Source organism: Opisthorchis viverrini, assembly GCF_000715545.1.
Source record: "Opisthorchis viverrini unplaced genomic scaffold opera_v5_175, whole genome shotgun sequence".
Lineage (NCBI taxonomy): Eukaryota > Metazoa > Platyhelminthes > Trematoda > Opisthorchiida > Opisthorchiidae > Opisthorchis > Opisthorchis viverrini.
In genome coordinates, this window is record NW_008751833.1 from 920,870 (window position 1) to 943,079 (window position 22,210).

Here is a 22,210-nt window from a genome sequence, read left to right on the forward strand (position 1 = left end):
ATTCGAGGAGCTGGTTCTGATAGTTTCGTTTGATTTCTGGATCAACTAGCTTCTCAATAGTTAAGCGAGGTGTGCGCGATTTGCGTACACCTGAAAAGCGCAATGAAAAGCAGTAGCGTATAAGTGCATGGTCGGAGTCCACGCTGGTGTTCCAGAAGGAGCAGCAGGCAGTGATCAACCCTCGCCACCGATAACTGACGGCGATGTGGTCTATTTGGATTCGGCGCTGGTTTGATGGTGGGCACGACGTCAAGCGATGTCCGCTATTCCGGAAATTCGTACTGCAAAGGAACAGCCTGTGATCGGCACACATCTGAAGTAACCGTGTCTGTATGTTCCACAACCTTCGAACCTGTAGCAGTTGGAACCTATCTGCCTATGACACATGATTCATGCATGATACATTGAATTGAATTGATTGTGAATTGATCGCCTAACCGCACGAACCGTCCAGTGGTTCCATCAGTGTGGTTGCCTTGTTGAATGGGTATAAATAGAGCAGAAGTGGGTTATGGCCGACTCCGTCCACATGGTTCACACATTTGTTCCACTTCACTCTGTTCACAGCAGGATATACTTACTTAAGAAACAAAAACAACTTTAGTGAATACCTTCTCAGACGAATCATGCGACAACCTGTGTGCTGCACTTATGCTCCAGCGGTTATCCAGCGCCGTACTGATGACGGATCAGAGATATGCTATATGTCCTCCTCAAAAGTTCTATACGGCCTTTTTACTTGTACGATAGTGAACAATTTTGCCACTAGTTGAAACATTCCTTATTTATGTATAGAACTTCTGTTGAACTTCTAGTTATTCTTAGACAGCTTCAGTTATTACGATAGGCAAGCTTGGCTAGTAGCAGCGAAAACTTCTCTATTGGGATTAGATCCGGGCTTGCTGCCGACCAGCACGTTAAAATTTTGTCGGATTGTCCACGGCAGTAAGTGCGTGACACTACCGCTTTTAGGGCAGATGTTCTTCGTAGTGTCGGCGCACAGCTGGTTAGATCGGAAGCATTTAAACTTAACGTCAGCTTCTGTTTTCCATGTACAGTTTGTAAATGTAATGATCGAATGTCATTCGGACCGCATTAAGATGGTTTAGAGAACGTTTGTTTGTTAAAACGAAGGTTTTCCTTGTACTGCCCACAGCTGTCTTACCCGAGGACTTTTTTGTTTCATCCTTTAGTACTAGTACTCGCATGAGTTTCCGGCACTCAGAACAGAGGTAAATGTATGACTGTATTATAGGAACAAGACCAGACCCTGCTATGTACATCATATGCTGGTGTCTCTCAAGCCTTACGTATGACTGCTAATCCGTATTTTTCAGATTTTTGCATTTCCAGTACATTTATGTCAGTTTTTACCAGAACAGTGATCCAATGTAATCCAGTACCATTTCTCTATCGTTTGCAACTCAGCAATCGGCCCTTTTTCATAGTCCCTGGTTTACATCCTCGCAATTGGACGTCGAACAAGAGCAATAAGGAGTACTCACTCGGTTCATTGCTTTCTACTGTTCGATAGTGTTTTCGATAAAGAGAGCAAAAATTCAGAAGCAACAATGGATGGCCCGCTCCCTTGTAACTGGTTAACTGTGCAAACTTCATTTGGTCTTACAAGCTTCGGATAGCCTATTGCCATTTTCTCCTCATCATCAAGCTCTCCATGCCATTTCCACACTCCAGTCTTGTGGCGCGCCTGGATTGACCTACGCTGAAACCCAAACAGAACGTGAGAAGCATACAATCTTTTGGGAGTGGCTATGATTGGTGTACTTGCAAATGGTTTGGTTACGATCCTTCTATTATTATCATCGGCCGAGAATTCAACTCAATATATTAAGAGTAGATATATGGGCTGTCCCGGAAATGGGAATAGATGTAATCGTATTGATGTTTCAGTAAGCATTATTGAAATCTAGTTGGAATTATCCTTCACTTGTATGCACAATTAACTTGAGCAATTTAAGTGCACAAACAATGAGGTTCTCTTTCACTCGTTTACTCAGCTGGCGAATCCTATTCGATGGCGGCGTTTACCAAAATGAACACTTTTCGAAAACGTGGACAGTTGTGCGATGTTGTCATCAAGGTTGGAGGACGGGAGTTCCTGGCGCATCGGGTAGTTTTGGCTGCCACCAGTGATTATTTCGATGCTATGTTTTCAAACGGTGTACGTTTAAAATCTGCTCCGTTTTTATTTTAACCGCTAGATGAACCGATATCTGTCTATTTCACCTGAATCGCACAGTCCTTTCATGTTTGTCCTAGATTATTCGAACACTTTTCCCTTGAACATACTTCATATTGCAACTTTTTCATGTTAAGATGTCCTGTTATCAACTGTTTAAGAGAGAAGAGAAGTATCCCAAGCGGTGTCCAGCCTTGTGCTAGTAACCAGACCCCCAGGATATTCCCACATAGAGATAACTTCAGATTCCTGTCTCACGGTTCGTACCAAGGTATTCAAACATGAAACAGGGGAATACTATTTGTAGTATGACAGTACTTACAGGATTGATGAAACCTTGATAGCCCACTCATCATACTCGACAGCATAACGTCAGTTTTCAACGCTAATGTTTCACTGACGCTTCATTCCACTTCCGGCTGGCTAATTTGGTATATTCTTTTAATGTTCCTCAATATTATTTCTTATTTGAACGGCGAATTGGATCACGTACAGGTAAACTGTCTTTTGCAAATTGAGGTGGTGTCAACGAGAGACACCACTGGATCTATCGTTTATCTTCTTCAGTTTAGTCTGCTGTTATTATTATCGCATGTTTCAAACAAGCTTTTACTTCCAGCTACGAGTGAGAAATAAAACTATGATGATGGGGCTTTAATAGAACAAATCCAGTAGACTGAGCCGTCGCGAGTTTTTATCAGCCTTTCTTTTCAATCCACACACTGGAATATAATTAATATCGTTCCAACTGAAACCTGAGTTCGCACATTCATTTACGGAATGTCGCAAATGAGAAATATTGTGGGAAATAACTGATTATTGAATGCAATTAACCGCCTGTAACACACATAGGCATGGGGAAACCAGTACATGTTACTCATCGAAGAAGACTGTCACGGTTTCTCTCATCAGACTTAGGATATTTCCCGCAAATTATGTCGCAATCCCAGGTCACCAGCCGCACATACGTAACCCGACCTTTGCTGTTATGCATTTCATTCGAACATTGTGTGGAATATTTGGCATCTTCCACTATTTCACAAGGTTCTTGGAATATCCTTCTCTTTTTCATTCATAATCTGTTCTTCAGTATTAGTTGGCCTTTTACTGTAATGCTCTTCCTGCGTTCTTTCGTTTACCAATCCGGATTGAATTTTCAACTAGCTTTCCTTCACTACTGGTTTGAATGTCTTCCGGTTTGGGGATTTCATTTAGTGGATGTGCATTCCACCTCTGCTTTTGCGAGTTACCTCTAAAGCATACACCACAAACCATCAAGTTCTATTTCTACCCGTAGATGGCCGAATCCGCGCAACTTGAAGTGGAACTCAAGTCGATTTCGCCTGATATTATGGATGCTCTGCTGGACTATGTCTATACGGGTCAAGTCAGAGTTACGATGGAAAATGTGCAAGACCTACTTCCGGCTGCCAGTCTAGTCCAGATGGAAGGTGTCAAGACCGCATGCTCAAACTTTTTACTGGCAGAGGTGGATGCTTCCAATGTACTGGGTATCCGGCGGTTTGCAGAACTTCATAATTGTTCGGATTTGGAAAAGTTCTCCCGAAACTATGCAGCCCACAACTTTGAACTGGTGGCGGATTATGAAGAGTTCTTGTGTCTTAATCACGAAGAGCTGTTGGACCTGATTGCTCGTGAGGACCTGCACGTAAGTTGAACTGCAGTGCTGGCCGCTAGCGCAATTGTTTTCGCCGCTTCACCAAGAACTCGATTTGTCTACTTTAACACAATCGTTCCAGAGTTGTTCCCCAAGTAGATCTTTTTCTATCGCGTCTCCCCCCTTTCAATGCGTTCCATTCGTTTGTCAATCTAACCAGGAACTCAAAGCGGGACAAAATATTCCAGCTACACTATCCTTTCGGTACGTAACTGTGTGTTTGAGGAAGGGAGCTGAGATGCAGTCAGGGTATCCGACCGTAGACAGTAGATCAATCAGTGATTGGTTCTAACGACGGCGATTCAGATCATAAGTTCACACATAAACAGTGGCCCCCTTACTTCTTCGATGCTATGCGCTCTAGTTGCTCAGTATTTGGAGGACTCGTTGTTTAATGCCAAGTCAATGAGGGCCGTATTTTTTTAATGCGTTACTCTCGCATACGTTTTCGATCAGGGTAGATTAGCTATCGGTGAGTGCGAGAATGCTGCATCTCTTTGGATCGCATCATTCCTTTGACGAATAAAATAGATGGTTACTCGGGAAGAGAGAGTTCGGTGTCAGTGACATTCAGTAAATATAGCAAGCGAACGACCTAGAAGGATGGGTGATCATGGAACATGTTTTTACCACTAAATGCTGTCTTACGGTTCTTTAAAGAGATTTACACTGGTGCGCAGTGAAGAGAACGTGGGCATTTTGTAAGTGCCAAGTGCTGAAAAACAAGAATTTAGTTTACTTGACTAGTGGTTGAGTATACTATAGGTCATTCGAACAGAGACGCAACTGAAGAAAAATGCCAATATGTGAACGGTGAGGTCTTTCGGGAACGGATCGTCTGAATGGGAACATTATGTGCTCTGAGTACTGGGGCCAGCGCTAACTGACTATAATAGCAGAGCTATCCGTCAATATTAAACAGTTAATCATTACGTTCAGATATATTTTATGCAAGAATACTCGGCTGATTGTTGTACTTAAAAGCAGCTGCGTATTCGCATTGCTCTTGCGTGAACATTTCTCTCCCCGAAATCGTAAAGTTGGTGAGTTTTATGAAGTTAGGTACACAATAACAACTGACAAACGTCAAGGGTATTTGTACATGGTAACAAGGTTGAGGTTGAGTTACTTCCGGAGCTGACTCAGTCTATATAAGTGGTCTCTATGCACATAAGACTTGTTTGTATTTATTGATCAACACTTCATAGAACGCGAGCTGCCAAAGGTTCGTATCAACCTGCTAAAGGATCGCCTGGAATAAAAAATGGATTAGTGGTGGGATGTTTTTTTTGAGAGCGTAAAGGTTGGATTCCTTGTCTGTGCGTCATGTATTGAGATGCTTCGTGCCACTGTTCGTACTAATACTTTGGTGCGTATTCCGCTACACGTACTGAGGATTACCGGTTGCTTCTATGGATGTGCATATCACCGTTGATGCAAGTGGACTGATAAATAGACTAAGAGGCAGGTTGATCGAGAACATTTTGAGAGCGGTTTTCCGAAATTCTGCAACCCAGAGATTTAAACCCTGTTTTGTAGTCAAATAAGTCGAAGAGAGCCAATATTTCAAATGCTCCTGCCCTGACGCACTTCTTGTGCAAAGTCCAGCTCAAAGTATCAAGGATCAAACCAGAGTTCCGCTCTCACTGGAGCTCTTTGGTGGTATATCGCCTCAGTTCTACCGGAATTCGAACTCGTAGTCTGACCTGCAGGGCGAACGTCCCCCTCAGACGTCAGCGTATGCCGGACTTGTCTTGATCGTCACGTTTGGACGCGGGAACATGTCCGCCCCTCGAGTGATTTAAAGGGTGATCCAATAACTGTCTCGTTCAGTCCAGTGTTTTATCCTGTGATGTGGTCACATCAGAATGATTGTATCAGAGCAGAAGGGCTGTCTAAACAAAAGGTATTTGAGGACGGGTGCATCAATGCCACAATCACCCAGAAGATAAGTTATCTGTCGAATTTCCTCCATAGTTTCCGATACATCTATATGATTCTTCCCTGCACGCGAGTGGCAAAGACGTTCCTTTTTCTCATTACACGCGGTGTTGTTTCTCCCGTTAGATCCTGATGAATCTCCAACACAACTTCCTGCAACAGTTACTTTATACAAATAAACTTCAGCATCAGCCACTGTGGAACAGGAACCTGAGTCTTAATGCACGATTCCGGAAATTTCTGCTTCGCTGCTGCTTGAGTAGTAACCTTTCAGTTGCACTTCATTAGGGTATGGTCAGCCATGAGTTGACCGTACATCGGTACATCCACAGTTCGAAGGCAAATTTGCCGTCGCGAACTTCCAGTTGATTTTCGCTTAAACTGTTTAAGTATGCCTACCGCCAGATCATCATTTTTTTTTATAGATTTTGACACTAGCGGTTGCCGTGATACGCGTGACTTATGTTGGACTGACCTCATAAATAGTCTCATAAATAGACGTAGTGGGTCCTGAGAAGCTGATGGGATCTTCGCTTAGGTCAGCCACGTAGCGGATTCGATGTCTGTAGGCGGGATAGAGAATATTCATCCATAGCATAAGCAGTTTGCTTGTCTTACGAACCATTACACCTCAAAGAAACCGTTTCTAGAAGCATAGCCTGGAGCGAGCTACGAGTTTTGAAATTTTATCTAGTTTTTCTTACCTTTTAGATTGACTGCGAGGAGTCTGTATACAAAGCGGTTATGCGTTGGGTTTACCATCAATCTACGGAACGTATCGCGCACTTGTCGGCTCTTTTATCACATATTCGTCTGCCAGTCATGTCCGTTCGTTTCCTGACAGACGTCGTAGATAAAGATGTAAGTTGCATCCGCTTCACTCCGAAGAGAGTCCGTAACGAGCGTTCCTTGTAATATCTGTACAAGTTTGTCTGTTTAACCTTACGTTACCTCCCTGGAAAATCCGTCGTTTTGTTTCCAGAAGTGCGATTTCATCTTACAAGAAAGATGGTCAAACGTAAAAGTGCAAGAAAAGCCTATGTTGTAACGACGAGATTGTTAATACCCTTTAATACTGTTTGAAACTTGCTTAACCTAGCAAAACCGACTTCAAAATGATGTCAAATCGAAAAAAAATAAAAGATATTGTTGCCATTCGATACGTGTTGGGTTTTAACTCACGACTACATCAAATAAGTTCTTTGGCGTCATTCATCATGTAGCACTTACGTATCGCAATTCATAGCCAATTACCGCCTTTGTTAGTTGATCTAGCGTACACTGGTGGGGATAAGATTCAAATGGGTGATCAATCAGATTAAAACGAAATCCTGTAGTTCGCCGCCCTATGGCTAAAGTTAGAATAGGATGGATGCCTTCCTTGAGGAGTGGAGCCACGAAAAGACTGGACCTCTCCGCACTGTGACGGCTTATGCACCTCCGTAAACCACTGAGCTGTACTGGGGAGTGTACATGTGACCCTCACACAGCCTCTCATACCAGGTTGGTCAATGGTTAGATTTCTGACCAACACAGTCTCCTTGTCCTCCAGGTTGGGATCGGAGAATGGTACCATGTTAGCCGTTGGTGCTGTTCTCCTTTCATGATTGCGTCCAGCTGGGGATATTGAACAATATGGCGACCAGCCGGTGCGTGTAGCATTCATACTGTCAGTTCCTATCGAGATTGTCTGAATCGGTGCTAGAGATTTAGGCACCTCGGATGTTTATGGTGAGCTATCCATAAGTCATTTCACCATCCCTTTTCTTTCGATTATAAGGCTATATTCAAATAGCGTGGCATGATTGTGCGGCACTGTGAAACTAGTGTTCTCGTCTGGAGTTGCTGCTACTGATGGTGGTGATGATGAGCAGATCCTCTGTTGCAAAACTCGGTATTAGAAATGTTAATCTTTAGTAATCCAGAAAGGCAGTCACTGGGGTTATTCTTAGGATACTTGATACTTAATGGCTGTACGCGCTCGCGGCTCTCATAGAAACCATATCCTTTTACTCCACTTTTTGGGCCGCTACACTGACTTCATCCTTCCTGTACTGTGAACTCATCTTGAATCCATTACAATATTGTCTCAAGTTGCTCCGCTATAGAATCGTATTTACTATCGGTTACCACACAGTGTGGATGTTCTTTGAACCGTTTTGGATTCCCCCCGGAGTTTTCCACTGAGTAGTATTGTCAATAGTAGAGGAAATCCAGTGTATACGGTCTCAAAGGCTCCCCATTTCCGTAATTTTTTGTGACTTGCTATGAGATTACCTCTGGACGTTCACTTTTTTCCGAATTTTTTATCAAGACAAATAAATGGTTTTTCAGTACTGGGCCAATATTATTGTGGACTAGCTTCGAGTACATTGTGTTCACTCAGTTTCACGTCTGTTACACATCCTACTTCTAGGTTCTTATACGTCAGTCACTCGAGTGTCGTGATTTGGTGGACGACGCCAAGAGGTTTCATCTACGTCCAGATCTCAGACACGAAATGCGTGAGCGACGTTATCGTCAGCGGGATTGTGGGGATGAGTACCTAGTGGTCATTGGTGGTTTTGGCTCCGATCAGAATCCTTCAGATTCAGTGGAGATGTTCAATCCACGCACTTTGGAATGGAACGAACTCCCTGTGAGTCTCTTTGGGTGCGACCCCTATCCATCTCTCGGTCTGTTCTCATTAGGACTTCTTTGTATTGTTATGGTCACTATAGTGCTGATAGCTTTATTAGAAGCTTTTCAAAGCTCCAGCAATGCGATCTCCTTTGACAAGAATCCCTTAAATTCGCTGAAAATTTATAGCCAAATCTGTTCAATACGATAACTGACTTCTAAGCTTTTCGAGGAGATGACTGTTTCTGAAAGGATGTTGATGTTTCAGATAATATAGAACTTTTTAGGGACCGTTTCGACTTTCCGTGTTTGACACTTTAAGTGAATGTGTACCTAACCCATTTAAATCAACTGTTTCCTGAGGTGCCGCTCTCAGCCATGGTTTGTTCTAATTTTGGTATGGTGATTGTTATTGCCCCTTGTTTCTTTGACATTTCTTGCATTACCGTTTCAACATTGATCCAAATGTGTCATAAATGAGTTGCGCAACTCCACAGCTGTGGCGCGCAGTCTTTCTTGAGAGCCATCACATGAGTCTCATCCCACTCTTGCCGATTCCGTGGTCTTAGAACAATGAATGCACTTGAACCTAAATGCTAGGTAAACCTTCATGCTCCGTTGGGACTTGCGCTCACGCTGGGCTGGATGACTTCAAATGCGGCTACCTGTGGTTTCGGAAAACTGTGCCCTTAGTAAACCGATTTCGCAGGGCGGACTTGTATATGGTCTAACGGTAGCTGGCCTGGAATTGATCGGTGTAATTTTCACAGTTCATAAAACAATCATCATGTCCCTCTGAAGGTCTTAAGTTTCACTGCACCACAAATTTTCTAACTCCTTCTAAGACTACCGGAGTTGTTTTGTCCCATGGCACGCGCTCACTAAAATGATCCTACAGTGAACCAAGTCACTCTCTTCTTCAGTGGTTTACACAGGATTAAGTGAAGCAGCTTCCTGGATCAACGTGCGTATTTGAAGGTTTTCTGTTCAGCGGTTGTGGATTTTTTAAACGTACCCCTCTTGAGAACTTTTCCAGTGAGACTCATTCATGTTCAGCTGCTACGATTCACTGTCCATCGCCATGCTTTGTTAACTGTGTTCGTAAACGATACCACGCCAAACCTATGACCTAACCTACCATACTTAGGTTAGGTCATTGGTTTGGTGGGCATCTGAAGAAGTGGTTAGGTACCACAATGGATACAGACGGTTCGCATTGCCAAGTGCGTGACTTATGACACTGGTTTACCATCTAGTTCACTATCTGCATCCCATCGTCAAGTTTCTATCTAATAGATTTCCGGCGTTCCCAACAGTGGATTTTCCACAGTTAACTACAGTCTTCAGCGTAAAGTTTCAGTGTCGGTATTGGATTCAAACTACTATATTCATCATCTGACCGCTACCCAATGTGTGTTTCAGGATTTGCCGATTAGCTACCGCTATGTGGCTGCGTGTTCCTTGGACACATGTGTTTACGTCATTGGTGGCTTCGACGGACGTGAACGGTTGAATACTGTGTGCTTATTGGACATTGCCCAGCGCGAGGATGGTTGGCGTTGGCTCACTCCTATGCACTACAAGCGTGGGCTTTCAGCAGCGTGCACCCATAAGGGTAAGCAAACACTAGTTTTGTTTAATTATTTGAATTTGTCTCATTCTACTGAGCGTTTGAAGTTACTTTGATGCCTCTGCAAAATACTGACAGCTTTCGAAAAAAAATTGCTCTGGGCTATTTGACTAATCTGTGCTCATCGCGCTTCTAACTAATTAGCTATGTTACTTGGCTTTGTTTTCGTCCAGTATGGCTAATCGTTGGCGGACCAGTTCGTACACAACCTGAGAGTGCTCCGGCTATACGTCTCACGTATCCATTTCCTATCCCAACCAACAGGGCTTATCTACGTATGTGGCGGATTTGATGGTCAATCTCGTCTCCGTTCTTTGGAAGTCTATCATCCGAAAATCGACGAATGGCGTATCTTGGAAGATATGACTACTTCACGTGAGGGAGCTGGCCTAGTGGTTGTGGATGATACTCTCTACTGTCTGGGCGGATATGACGGATTTCACCTGCTTAACAGCATGGAAGCGTAAGTCATCATGGCAGTGTCTAGCCTCCGATTGGCGATCCGCTTCTCCTATTATACTTCACCTCACAAACAGTTTTTATAGAAATCATGGTGTTTTTGCAGCACAGGATCATGTGTTACCGTGCCTCCTCCATCCTCAACAAAGTACTCATTAGTTAGGTTCAGTCGGTCGTATTTCTTGTCTGTTAGCAAAATGTCCATACAATGTAGTGATTGATGGCAAACGAGCTGAAAGCGGCATGGACCCGCATATTCTGCAAAGGGACGGTTGTTTGTCATAGCGGCAACATAGAATACTGCCGATCCGAAGGATTTCGTTCTTCTTTCCATCAGACTTTGACATATGTCTCAATGGTCTGTATTCAGCCTATTTACCCTTTGGAACCTGGTCTTCCTTCTGTTGAGGTCCCGGAGTAGCTTAGGGACGACTTTTCCTTTAGTTCAACATGGTTCCATCCACAATTTGTCGAATTTTCCCGTTTTTTCTATCTTCCCGGACTCAGAAAAAATTAAACAATACAATAGTTATTCAGATGGAGCACCCTTTCGGTGCCTAGCTGCCATTTCAACGGAACGAGGCACGAGGTCAGCTAAGTGGACTGGAGTAGGCGAGATGTTGAGGTTGGGTTCGTACCACGGACCTTCTAGTCCTTAAGCTGACGCCTTAACCACTGAGTCATCTTTCTTAGCACCTAGAATTTCCGTTGTCAGCAACATAATTGAGAAATAAGGGGGAAAATTCCAGTTATTCGCATCTCCATTGTTCGAAATCGTATTGTTCATGCCATTTGTCCTAACCGGTGGGTCGCTGAACGAGTGTCGTGTAGGTTGGCGTAACTAATTAGCAATTGAATCGAATAATACTTTCCACCTATGTTGTCGCCAGGTTTGACTTGCGCCGTGGATCTTGGTCCGTTTGCAAACCGATGTATATGCGACGATCCGGTGCGGGCTGCGCACTCCTAGGTGATACGATTTACGTTTGTGGTGGCTACGGAGGCGCTGAAGGCCGGGGTCCCTTACACCTGGATACCGTCGAAGCTTACAATGTCCGACTGCAGCAGTGGACCCTGGTGACCAGTATGAACGTCCCTAGATGCTACGTGGGTGCGTGTCCCCTCGCCGGAAAGATTTACGTTGCAGCTGGGTGAGTGTGTGTGGTTTTTTGCCCATCTGTTATTCTTCATTTTAACGCCAGCGCAAGTCGGCACTTTAACCTACTATTCATGTTAGTCTACTGTTGTTGTTATCAGCCTGTGTACTGGTGCATTTTTGTTCATCCTAACTCCCTGTCTACTACACCGTATTGTCCCCTCGTTGTGGTCATTCTGGGACCAAAGTCGCTACTTTTCAGCAAGCGGTTACTTAGGTTTTCTCATCCATGTTCGCTACTGTGATATTTTTAGTATCCTCAGGCACCCAGCGGTAGGATCATTTTGAAATATGTCACCACATTACACGCATCGACGGTCTCTCTTACTTGCAAGCTAATTGCTAAGCTCGGCGAACGGATTAACAATCACCTGATCAACAACAAATATGTATGGTAATTCTAGTCAACATCGCCACGATTGAGAACAGTACACCAGTATTAATTACCAAACGATTTTGGTGGCTGAAANGTGGAAATAAAAAAGAAGACTTATTGGAAAATTTTTCCGATCCCTACGGAACCGTTTAGGAAAGTTAAAGGTATTTATACCTTCGAAACACACGGGTGCTGTGGTTGAGTAAGACGCTACCAGCGGGAACTTTAGAATAGCATTCTGTCTCACTTACAGGTCTAGTCTGAGAGGTGATTACGCTGATCGCTGTGACCAAAGAGTTCTTGACATTACCGTTTCGTGGAATCGTTTATGACAGCAATACCTCATGTGTGACGAATGACTCAACCACAAGTGTAAATGCGTAACCGGAACAACTGCTTTCTACCGCACAAGATAAGTATGGCCAAGGAGCCCAAGATGATTTCTGAGTTATCGTGACTCACATGTTGCTGCAAGCCATCGTAAATTTCATTCTTTTAAAGCAGCTGCAACTGACCTTGTGGCAGGTGAATTGTATGTGAACCACCTTGTACTTTTTGCGCGGCTTTTATTTGTCGGATATCACAATGATTAATGATCGTTATACGTTGGCCTGAGGGAAAGAGACAGTAGTATAAATTCACGTAGCTCCGACTTGTCGCCGATTTGATGGGGATTGTTCACCAGAGACATCATCACAGGTATTAGTACNCGCCGATTTGGATTGTTCACCAGAGACATCATCACAGGTATTAGTACTGTACCTTTCGAATGCTACCTCCAATTCAACGTGCCCACAAAGCACATAAGCAGATTTATCCACTAAGCATACACGTGAGAAAAAAGTTTCTCCTTTACGAAACTTACTATTGCTGGTTCCGATTTCAGCCTTTGGTGGCCCCTCTTCCTAGCCTCGCGCAACAGCAGCTCTCTTAGTTGCAGTGATATATCCTCCCCGTTTTCCCGCATACTCACTTCAACTGAACTTCGCGCGCGGTTGATAGTGTTTCACTTATGCAAAAGTCGAAAAGTTCGAGACTATGTAGGTGGTCCGTCAGTTTGTCCTGGGTTCTTGAAGCTCCGGCTTACAGCCGTGTCTTTGACAGGCAGACGGCAATGCACACTGGATTGATAAGTGGAGGGGATCATTGGATACGTTTGGTCATCCGTTGCTGTAATGGTGTCTGGTGAACTGAATTGATCACAGCTTACAGTTAGCAGAATCCGCTACTCCTTGCGTAACGGATCTTTTAACCGAGTACTAACCATTAAAACAAAGTTAGCGTTTAACACACCTAGTAAGATTCTGCTTACATACGATGCGGAAAACGAGCTATCAGTGATCGACAACTTATATCGCGCGATCTGCATAAATCCGATAACTGAGTGGACGCTCTACCTGCCTTAAGTACTGAATCCAGCTTGTTCAAATATACGGGTCATTCGTTTTCCAACCCACGAAACTAGAAGAGCTCTTCATATAAAATTTGTTATTGATATAGTATTGATATATTGATTGGTGTATTGATATAGTATTCCAGCTCTAGGCAGAAAATATACTTACTCTATGATGCTCCTGAGTTTTTCATTCTGGATTTAATTTGCTATCCAACGGGCTTCCGTAAAGGTCTTGTCTTTGATCAATGGTGAATGCGACTTTCACTGCTGAGGTGAAAGAGTCCAAAATAAGGTGTTTCCTATTGTGTTCTTTGTACGTACGGTCGCATTGTGAGCTTGAATCCGTCTGCGGATTAAATCGTTATCACGGTGTGTTCGGATGGGCTGTGAGAATCGATAGGTATTAACACAGCCGGTGTGTAGTGAGCCGTGTGAGAAGCCAGCATATCTCCCCATATGCCATTAAAGCAGTTATTTTCGTCTGAGTAGAGACAGACGACAATCGAATCAATAGCTAGCCTTCCTGTTTTAGTGTTTCTCACCGGACGTCTGGTTTAATTTCTCTGGGACAAAAGCTTTCTAAACAGTAGCAGAATTTAGCGCTAACTGTATGGCTTTATGCTGCGTTCACAAGCAAACTGTTGACTGCTCCAGGTTGAACGGTTTTCATTCAGCTGATTGTGTCATTGTGTAGTCTATTGTCGATCACTTTTACTTCACTGCAAAAAATATCCCCATGTAGTTGAGCGCGACCCAACTGGAGACAGCTCTATAAAAACTGATCCCTTTCACCTGAACCATATCTCGATTGCGACTGATTGTGTTTAGCTTTCTTGAGATATGAAAAGGGTGTGCTGCAAGTCTCGCGTGCATGACCCACGGATATCATCCGATATGTTGGGCCCGGATACCGAGCAACCTAGGCATGCGACGTATGCGGACGTGTTCGTTCTAGTCACCACGCCACCGGCGGCGAAACACCGGCAGGTAAAGTAACTTTACCAGATATGCTTTAGTTTTCTGAAGCTGCCAGATAGATTAACTTGCTACGGTGTTAGAAGTTACAATCGGCCTATGGACCAAAACGTACGAAAATTGCTCAGCCCTGCGCGAGTTTTTGCTAAGCTCGTGCTGCTAGGAGTGATTTTCATTGATCAGCACCATGTGAACGGAATCAAGTCGAATCTGGACCAACTACAGAAAGCCGTGCGAATGCGTTCTGGATTCGGCTTCCTAGTGGTACGGTCCTCAGTTTATCCGTAGCAACTGCGTTATGTTTGACTGCCACAGTGTTCCTATCTCTGTCAGTGTCAAAACTCCAAGTCTGCAAAAAATTTACCTTCTGTGGCCGTCGTTGCCCAGACCAGAATGTAGGGTGGCGAATAACAGCTGCCATATGTGTGTGCCCAGAGTTCGTCTCCTGAGTGGTGCAGGCCACCAGATGCCCTTATGTTCTGTTGGGCTCAACTATTCAGCTTCACCGGTCTACAATTATGGACCACTAGATAAGCTTGCTGACTGCTATGGAACAGCTCCTTTATGTCGGTCTTGAGGTCATATTCCCTCGTGTTTACTCCGGGTGCATGATGTTCAGATAGATACACACACACGGCTCAGTGCAAAACACACGTCGCTTTACCCATTTTGCGTGTGCATTCATCGGTGTAATTCGATGGGCACATACGAAGACTTCACGAAACAAAGACTGGCAAGCAAAAAACAATGGACTATCCGTGATCAGTCGCTGATGGATGTTCGTAATAATCTTTCTGACAGAAGAAAGAGTTGGAGGACTTGACAGCGTCCGTAACCATTCAAGATGAACAATGAGTATCATGCTCCGTCTTGTGGAAAAGAGTTGCTTTTTCTGAAACGGATGGTATCGAACTCGCTCCTGGGGTCGTGCTAGAAGCCATCTGGAGTGAACAATTGTAACTCTGCCTTGGGAAATAATGTACGATCAGTTGGTTGTGAGCAATCCCCATTTCCTGGTACTCGTCGTGGACAGGCTGGTAGGCAATAATTAATTAATTAATTAATTATTATTATTATTTTGAGCGTCATGCTGTGGTTAACAGTATAGCCTCATAACCAAAGAAACGCTTGCCCAGTTTCTTCAATAGGATGAGTCCTAATCAAGTTAAACCAACGGATCAGATTCTGTTTTCATTGCCTATTCTTAAGGTTCCTCTTTCTAGTTCCGGAGTAATAGCTGCTTATTCAGTTGAAATTATATCGTTTTCTGTCGCCTTGTGTCTAAGAAGATAGTCGTTCCAAAGCAAACGAATAAACAGTAGCTCATCTAGGCCACAACATGACAACACCTCATGAGGCTAACTAAATACATCCGCGGTCTTGTTGGAAAACTTTTCGGCGGTGTTCTAGAAAGTCATTGAAACACCCGCAATGCCCCCTGACTTGCCGTTTCTAACTTTCTCTGGTGTCCTGAAAGCGATGAATATAAACAACTTATCTCAAAGGACGTATATAAGTCAGCGTTCGAATTCATAAGTGCATTAGCTTCCACCAATTATGTTACAAACTGAAACCATGCATCGATTGGACCAATTTTCCCGACAGATTGCTTACACGAATCCTTTTTCTAAAGACACTGAAAATCAGATACGTTCCGTTCGGTAAGCACCTGACTTCCCATTTTCTATTGTGTAAGGCACCACTTTTGTTTCTTCCCTGTGTGCTCCTTCTATGCGACACGGAAAACGCAGTTGTTGTTACCGTTTTACGAAGCTGTTTTGAAATCAATTACAAGCATTGCAGTTTGCCAAAGACTTCATGTTAGTCGCTCGATAAAATAAGGGTGGGAATAACGCCCTTGTGATAGTTTCTCGTACGCAAAACTGCGCATGCCTCCGCAGTTAGTTCGTCATTATTGGTGAGTCTCGTTTGACAATAGCCTAACGAAGAGGTGTCCCATTTAAAAATTTGCAATAGCGGCAGATCTAAGCTGTGTTCCGGAAAATCGCCAAAAATGACTCAATTCATTTCAGCGAAATATCAGTTTATTAGTGCAAAGCCATGGATTGTTCACTACTTTCCTCATGGAATACTCGGATATCCTCACTTATGTACGGACAATGAGCATACTCATCAGTCTTACGTTGGGTTATGCTGTGTGAATTACACCCAGTCATTTGTCCCATCGCGCGCACTCTCGGCTAACGGGCATGGGGTTGGGGCAATAAATCAAGCCATTGGAGATGGACAACCTAGGTTTCATTGTCCAGCCGTCAGTACGATCATTTCGAATACTTGCGATGCTTTTATGCGTAAATCCATGGCTCTCTTCAGTTGTTCTCGTTCCCGCAATATTCAGTTGTTCTTTTTGCCGACCGACATTTTTTGGAGAAAATTATGGTTAATATTCCTAATGTTTGCTACAGTACCATTTGCTTGTGGTCATTGTAGTATGTCACACGTGATCACGTACATATCTTTCGTATCACCTGATGTGTTTCGAATGATCGATGTAGCTCGTATTTGTGCGTACTACGTATTGGGTCTTGGGTTTGTTATCGAAAGACTATCTGATGTACAGTGAACAAAAATGTGAACGTTTATTTTTTTTATGCAAAATACGCGTGTAATAGTATTTTGGTTCTGGTTGTGGGTGGTTACAAGAGTTTTGTTTTGTTTTGTTTGTGAAATCCCGTGCTCTGTTCATTCATCCTTCAGGGTTACTACGTGCCTATTAGTATCCATGGTCGAGTTGTATCTAATTATAAAGGCTTACCGAAGCACCATTAAATTCATCCAGTTCTTTATTAAGTAGCTCAACTTCTCATCAGCTTATAGTCATTACCTCTTGGATTCATGTTTAGTCAACTTTCTTTTACAGTTTCACGTCCAGTTTTCGGATGCAGACTGGAATGCCATGCTTTCAGTTTCGGTGCTGGACGTTATTAGAACAAACCAGGTTTGACAGTAGCAATACAGTCCTGGGTGCACAGCGTTCACACATGCTGTTGCAGTTGCCAACAATGTGTCCACGGTGTTGTCTTGACTTGAATTTTGACCGTATTCCGAAAAGTTTCGCCACTCCCATGGGCCATCACCTTCCCTGTGCTGCCTCTCCCAGAGGTCTATAGACACTTCATTCAGTTTAACCCGTCCCCGTGTACGGCTGCATTGATAGTGAACCGCCTGAGTGTTTGTACAATTGAACGCAAAGATACCAGGGGTTGTGATCAGTTCCTGTTTCAAACCCTTTTTTGAAACACAAAGTCGTCCGGCATATTGCTTAAGATTAGGTGACCATGATGGCTCTGGAATACACCCATAATAACTCAGTTCGACCGTAGAATGTGGTGATTATCGAAGTGGTTAATTTAAGTTCTGTTGGTTACTCTGTACTATACTCGGAAAGACGGACTCTGTGTCCGCTGTTCAGATATAATAATCCTTCAGCTCTAACACCTTTTCGGTGCCTAACTGCCATGCCACCCGAAGAAAGCACGAGAGCTGGGATACTACCAGGTTACTCAAGCTTGGATAGGGGAAGTCGAGAGGCAGAGGTCCGGTTCCAAATTCGTGCTTTAACCACTGAGCCATCTCGTCCCCTCTGTATCCAACAATCACAAACACGTTCTCACAACAACATTCAGAATGAAGTTATCTTTTTGGGGATGATGAAAAACTCGAATGTTGTGAGTAGGTTTCTTAAATCTCCTTATGAAAGGAATCTTCTGATGGTAGCCACAAGGTTGTTCCGTTTGATTGTACTTACTCCGCGAGGCGCATGCCAAAGTAACCCCCATGGGAAGCACAACATCGCACTCTAAGCGCTTGTTGGATCAGTTGCACTATAGCTGATTGATGTATTGCCTACAGTAGCTGTTAGTTCATACTATTCTCATTTGAGTGTCTGTCCAGTATTCGTAGACGCCATGAATTTCTAGCAGAGTCGTGTCGTTAGAGGTGAAGACAATGAAGGTAGGATATATCTCCTCGTCTGCGTATACATGACTCCCGATCGCTCATTGGCTTACATTCTAGCTCTCGAGTTTTCCTGCAACATTTCACTTTCAGCGTCATCCGATTCTGGTTGAAGGTTAACTGTCATCAATAGCATCTGAACATCCTTCCCCTGTCATGGGAAGATTAAGTTTCACTTAAAAACGGGGCGAACAACTAGTTCAAAACTAAAAGTATGCACACGAGTGCTTAACAGGGCTAAACATTTTGAGCATGATGAAATCCTCTGTTCCTCCGAGGTATGTGGACTTGGATGTGCTGGTTTCGACAGGTAGTTTTTAGCACATCTCCTCTTAAACTGGCATGTGACTGACTGTGTGAACGCATGAATGACGGAAGTGGAAAGTGAAAAAAATTCAGGTCGAAAATGACACAAGCGAATGAAACTGCACGTTAAAAACGTTTGGAAAATTTTTGTCACCTGTTCCTTAAGTTGTCCTATCTCCCTTGTCATTTATTGATTGCGAGTGACGTCACTTGCAGCAAAACGTTCAGTGCAAAAATACGTTACTGATTTTCAGTTAACCATGCTTCAGTAATAAGCTGATTCAGTGCAACTATAAAGCAAAAGGCTTGCACCTCCCCAGCAAAAATGTCTCGAAGAAGAAAATTCTCACACTAAATGAAACAAAGACTGCACTTTATACACTTGTCTACATATTCACTGTTCATAGTGAACATTTAAATTGTAGCGATCACTTTTCCACCGTATTGTGCTTTCTCTGTGCAGTTTCTTTAAATGTGTATAAATAAACGCTCGCATGTGACCGTCAAGAATGTTAAAGTACATCTCGGTCACAGCATACTTTCTCCTCCCTCCGAACAAGCACCATAAATACGCAGTTCTCGACTTCTACAGTTGAAAAAATAACATTAAGTTACCCATATAACCGTCGTTCTACTATGTGCAGTGAAATTCGGACAAGTTTTCCGATTGCTGGTTGTCAGTCTGCTCGTAGAGCTTGGAAATCATCGTGTGAACTAGGCCACAATCTGTTCACACACCGAAGATTTGGTAAGGCAGTTAGCATTGGTCTCTCTAACTAATCGACACATACGCCGTAGCCAGTAGATTTTTGACACGGGATTTCTGCGTGTGTTGACCCAGTTGACTTACTCGTGCGTTCCTGCTATACTCGGATCGTTTGTCTGGAAGGGTAGAATTCAATTGTGACAACTCCTTTCTTACCGTTGTCTCCGGACGACTTATATCTGCCTACGTCGGTAAGTTTATCCATTCTGAGGGATCACATAAAGCTCTGTGTTTGCGTTAAATCCTCGCATTTGTAGTGCCTTTAGCTCCACAATCCGGATATCCCGCTAAATGTACTTTGTATTCAAATAGCTGAATGCTTTCAAGGACGGAAATATCAACCGGTGGGACTGTCCTTGTGAGAGCCAATCCATAGGACTGATTGATTGCTTTTGCACGACGTTTGGACGGGAAATTTGATGGGAGTTAATAGAATCTGCACAGGTAATCCTGGTGTGGCTTTTGAGGACGAATATAAATATGCTACATAATGCCGTATAACGACAGCGCACGGATCGCATGAGTTTGGTGAATTAACCGTGCCTCAGAATTCGAGTACACATTGCCTAACCATTTTTTTCAACAAAAAAATTGAACCAAACTCAACAAAGTTATAATTTGTGGCCATTCTCCATAGTAGAGTTGGGTTAATAAGCTTGACCATCCACCCTGCGAAGGATTCTTCTTGTCGCTCACTGAGAACAGCTGAGGAGATTTTAAAATGAATGGCAGAAACCAAGGTTCATTATTCACAGTCAGATGAGAACCTTGCTGGAGCGCTAGGTATTCATTTTCAATATCAAATGGTATTCTGTTCACTGTCTACTGACAGTTGCTTTTATGGCCGTGAACCATAATTTGTCTTTGTTTTGCTCACGAAGAGTAAAGTGGAATCAGGTATCACACGAATAGAGTATTTCCATGCCAGGTGGTAGCCGACGGGTCTTTTATTAGTTCGTGAACGCTTGGGTTTGTAAATTCGCGACATTCGGATGAGAAATTGGATGACAGCTCACAGTAATGGAAGTCTAATATCGTTTGTCGGTACAGTACTCCCACCTTCAAGGAAGTACTCCTTCTCGGAGGGTCAAGAAATTTCTCCGTTGCAGTTTCCTTTTGGGGAAAAAAGCTTTCCGCAACCGTACAGGAGAGAGAGCAATACACCACCCTTGGTTACTGCATATCAGTCAGCCTTTCACATGAGTCAACTCTTTCGTTTTGACTTGACTTGGCATTGAATGCGCACGCACCACCGACTGAGGGCAATGAAACTGAAGGAGAGGATGAAACAGTGCGCATCAACTAACGATGATCGCGTTCTCAATAAATACCATCTTTGTTGTATAGCACTACCTCTTCGTGCTGAATTCTCCCGTATGAGAGAATTTGAAAAGACAATCGTTCGCAATGCGACGGATGACAGGGACTGACGACGAACAAACTGGTTCGTTATGTTACGGTGGTGTATATGCATCACTGGGGACAAGAGTATCGAAGTCTCTGAAGTGTTTACTTCAGACGAAACGAGAGATTTTTCATCCACACGAAGCACCTTCGAAACGTTCCGATACAAAGATAAATTCAATACCACAGTGCAACACATCTTGTTGTTCAACCTCCTGTAAAAAAGCACTCTTGTCTGAAGTTATTTTTGATTCCCCGTTGTGTAATGTACCACAAATCACAGTGCGATATGGGATGCTGAAACATTTTATCCTTTCTTTTTAAATACCTTACATGACTGGATGTGGTTGCCTTAATTGCTTGAATAAACTCCAAATTTAAGGATTGGACTGACAGCAACATTTCTATATCCTGAATAATAATACTACGATGTGTTTCCATTACTGAGTCTGTGTACCCTGGTGACCTGTTTATGTTCCTTTTGTGCTCACTAACTCTGGTGTGAAGTCCTCCAGCTCTCTCTCCCTTACGAACCGTAGCGCAGCCGTTGCATAAGATTTTTTAGACAACCCATAGTTCTATCTAAAAGGAGGTGATCTTTCAATTGCACCATGGCGGAGCTCTGAGTATTCCCCTTCTAGAACCCTAGTGTTTGCGTTTAGGGTCCTCCTAATGATTTCAGATGATGGTACCATTTGGTGGCGCCTCATGTTTCTGGCTCTCATTCGATATCCTTAATCCTGTATTGTCCCTACTACTGCTGTTCTTGTTTTTAAGATATAATGGGAGTCGCTTGCTGGATACCGTGGAGTCCTATGATCCGGTCGAAAACGTTTGGTGGCTTCATGACGAGAGTCGCATGAACCACGAGCGTTGTGACACAGGCATGTGTGTGGTTCGTTTTCTGCCCTGTTCTGGATTACCCGTTTCTGGTCCAGCTTCATGCAGTTCCAGAGTTTCAACATCTGTGGCCGTTATCCCTTCCAATCACGGGGTAACACAGACTATATCGGATGCTCAGAGTTCTGCTCAGCAGGTTCCGCTCGCGTCTGGTCAATCTGCCTTCACGCGTCGCTTGCAGGACGCTTCCAATTATCGCATTCCAATGCTTCCACTCGTCCCCCACTTGAGGAGTGGTGTCAACAGTCTGTTTCGTCCTGGTCTGAGTTCCCACCGTTCGTACTCCTCCGAGACAGAGCCCACTTCGAGCCATGCCGCACCCACTGCTTTGCGCACTGGCTTTCAGGCTATGACAAATGTCACATCAGCGTCATTTCGTGGTTCCCCACGCCTCGGTTCGCGAAATTTTCCGGTCGGTTCTCTACA

The 22,210-nt window shown here is 43.6% G+C and overlaps 1 protein-coding gene across 1 annotated transcript in view; it reads right to left on the reverse strand.

Moving 5' to 3' along the window:
* The window catches only part of T265_07591 (hypothetical protein), a gene marked incomplete at both ends in the record, with an annotated part of 9,347 nt that extends 2,903 nt beyond the window's left edge, over positions 1-6,444 (reverse strand). Inside the window, 2 exons of the mRNA XM_009173148.1 lie at positions 47-352; positions 6,295-6,444. Of these exons, the coding sequence (XP_009171412.1) occupies positions 47-352; positions 6,295-6,444 (456 nt within the window). The remainder of the gene's footprint in view (positions 1-46; positions 353-6,294) is intronic.
* Positions 6,445-22,210: the final 15,766 nt, after the last annotated feature.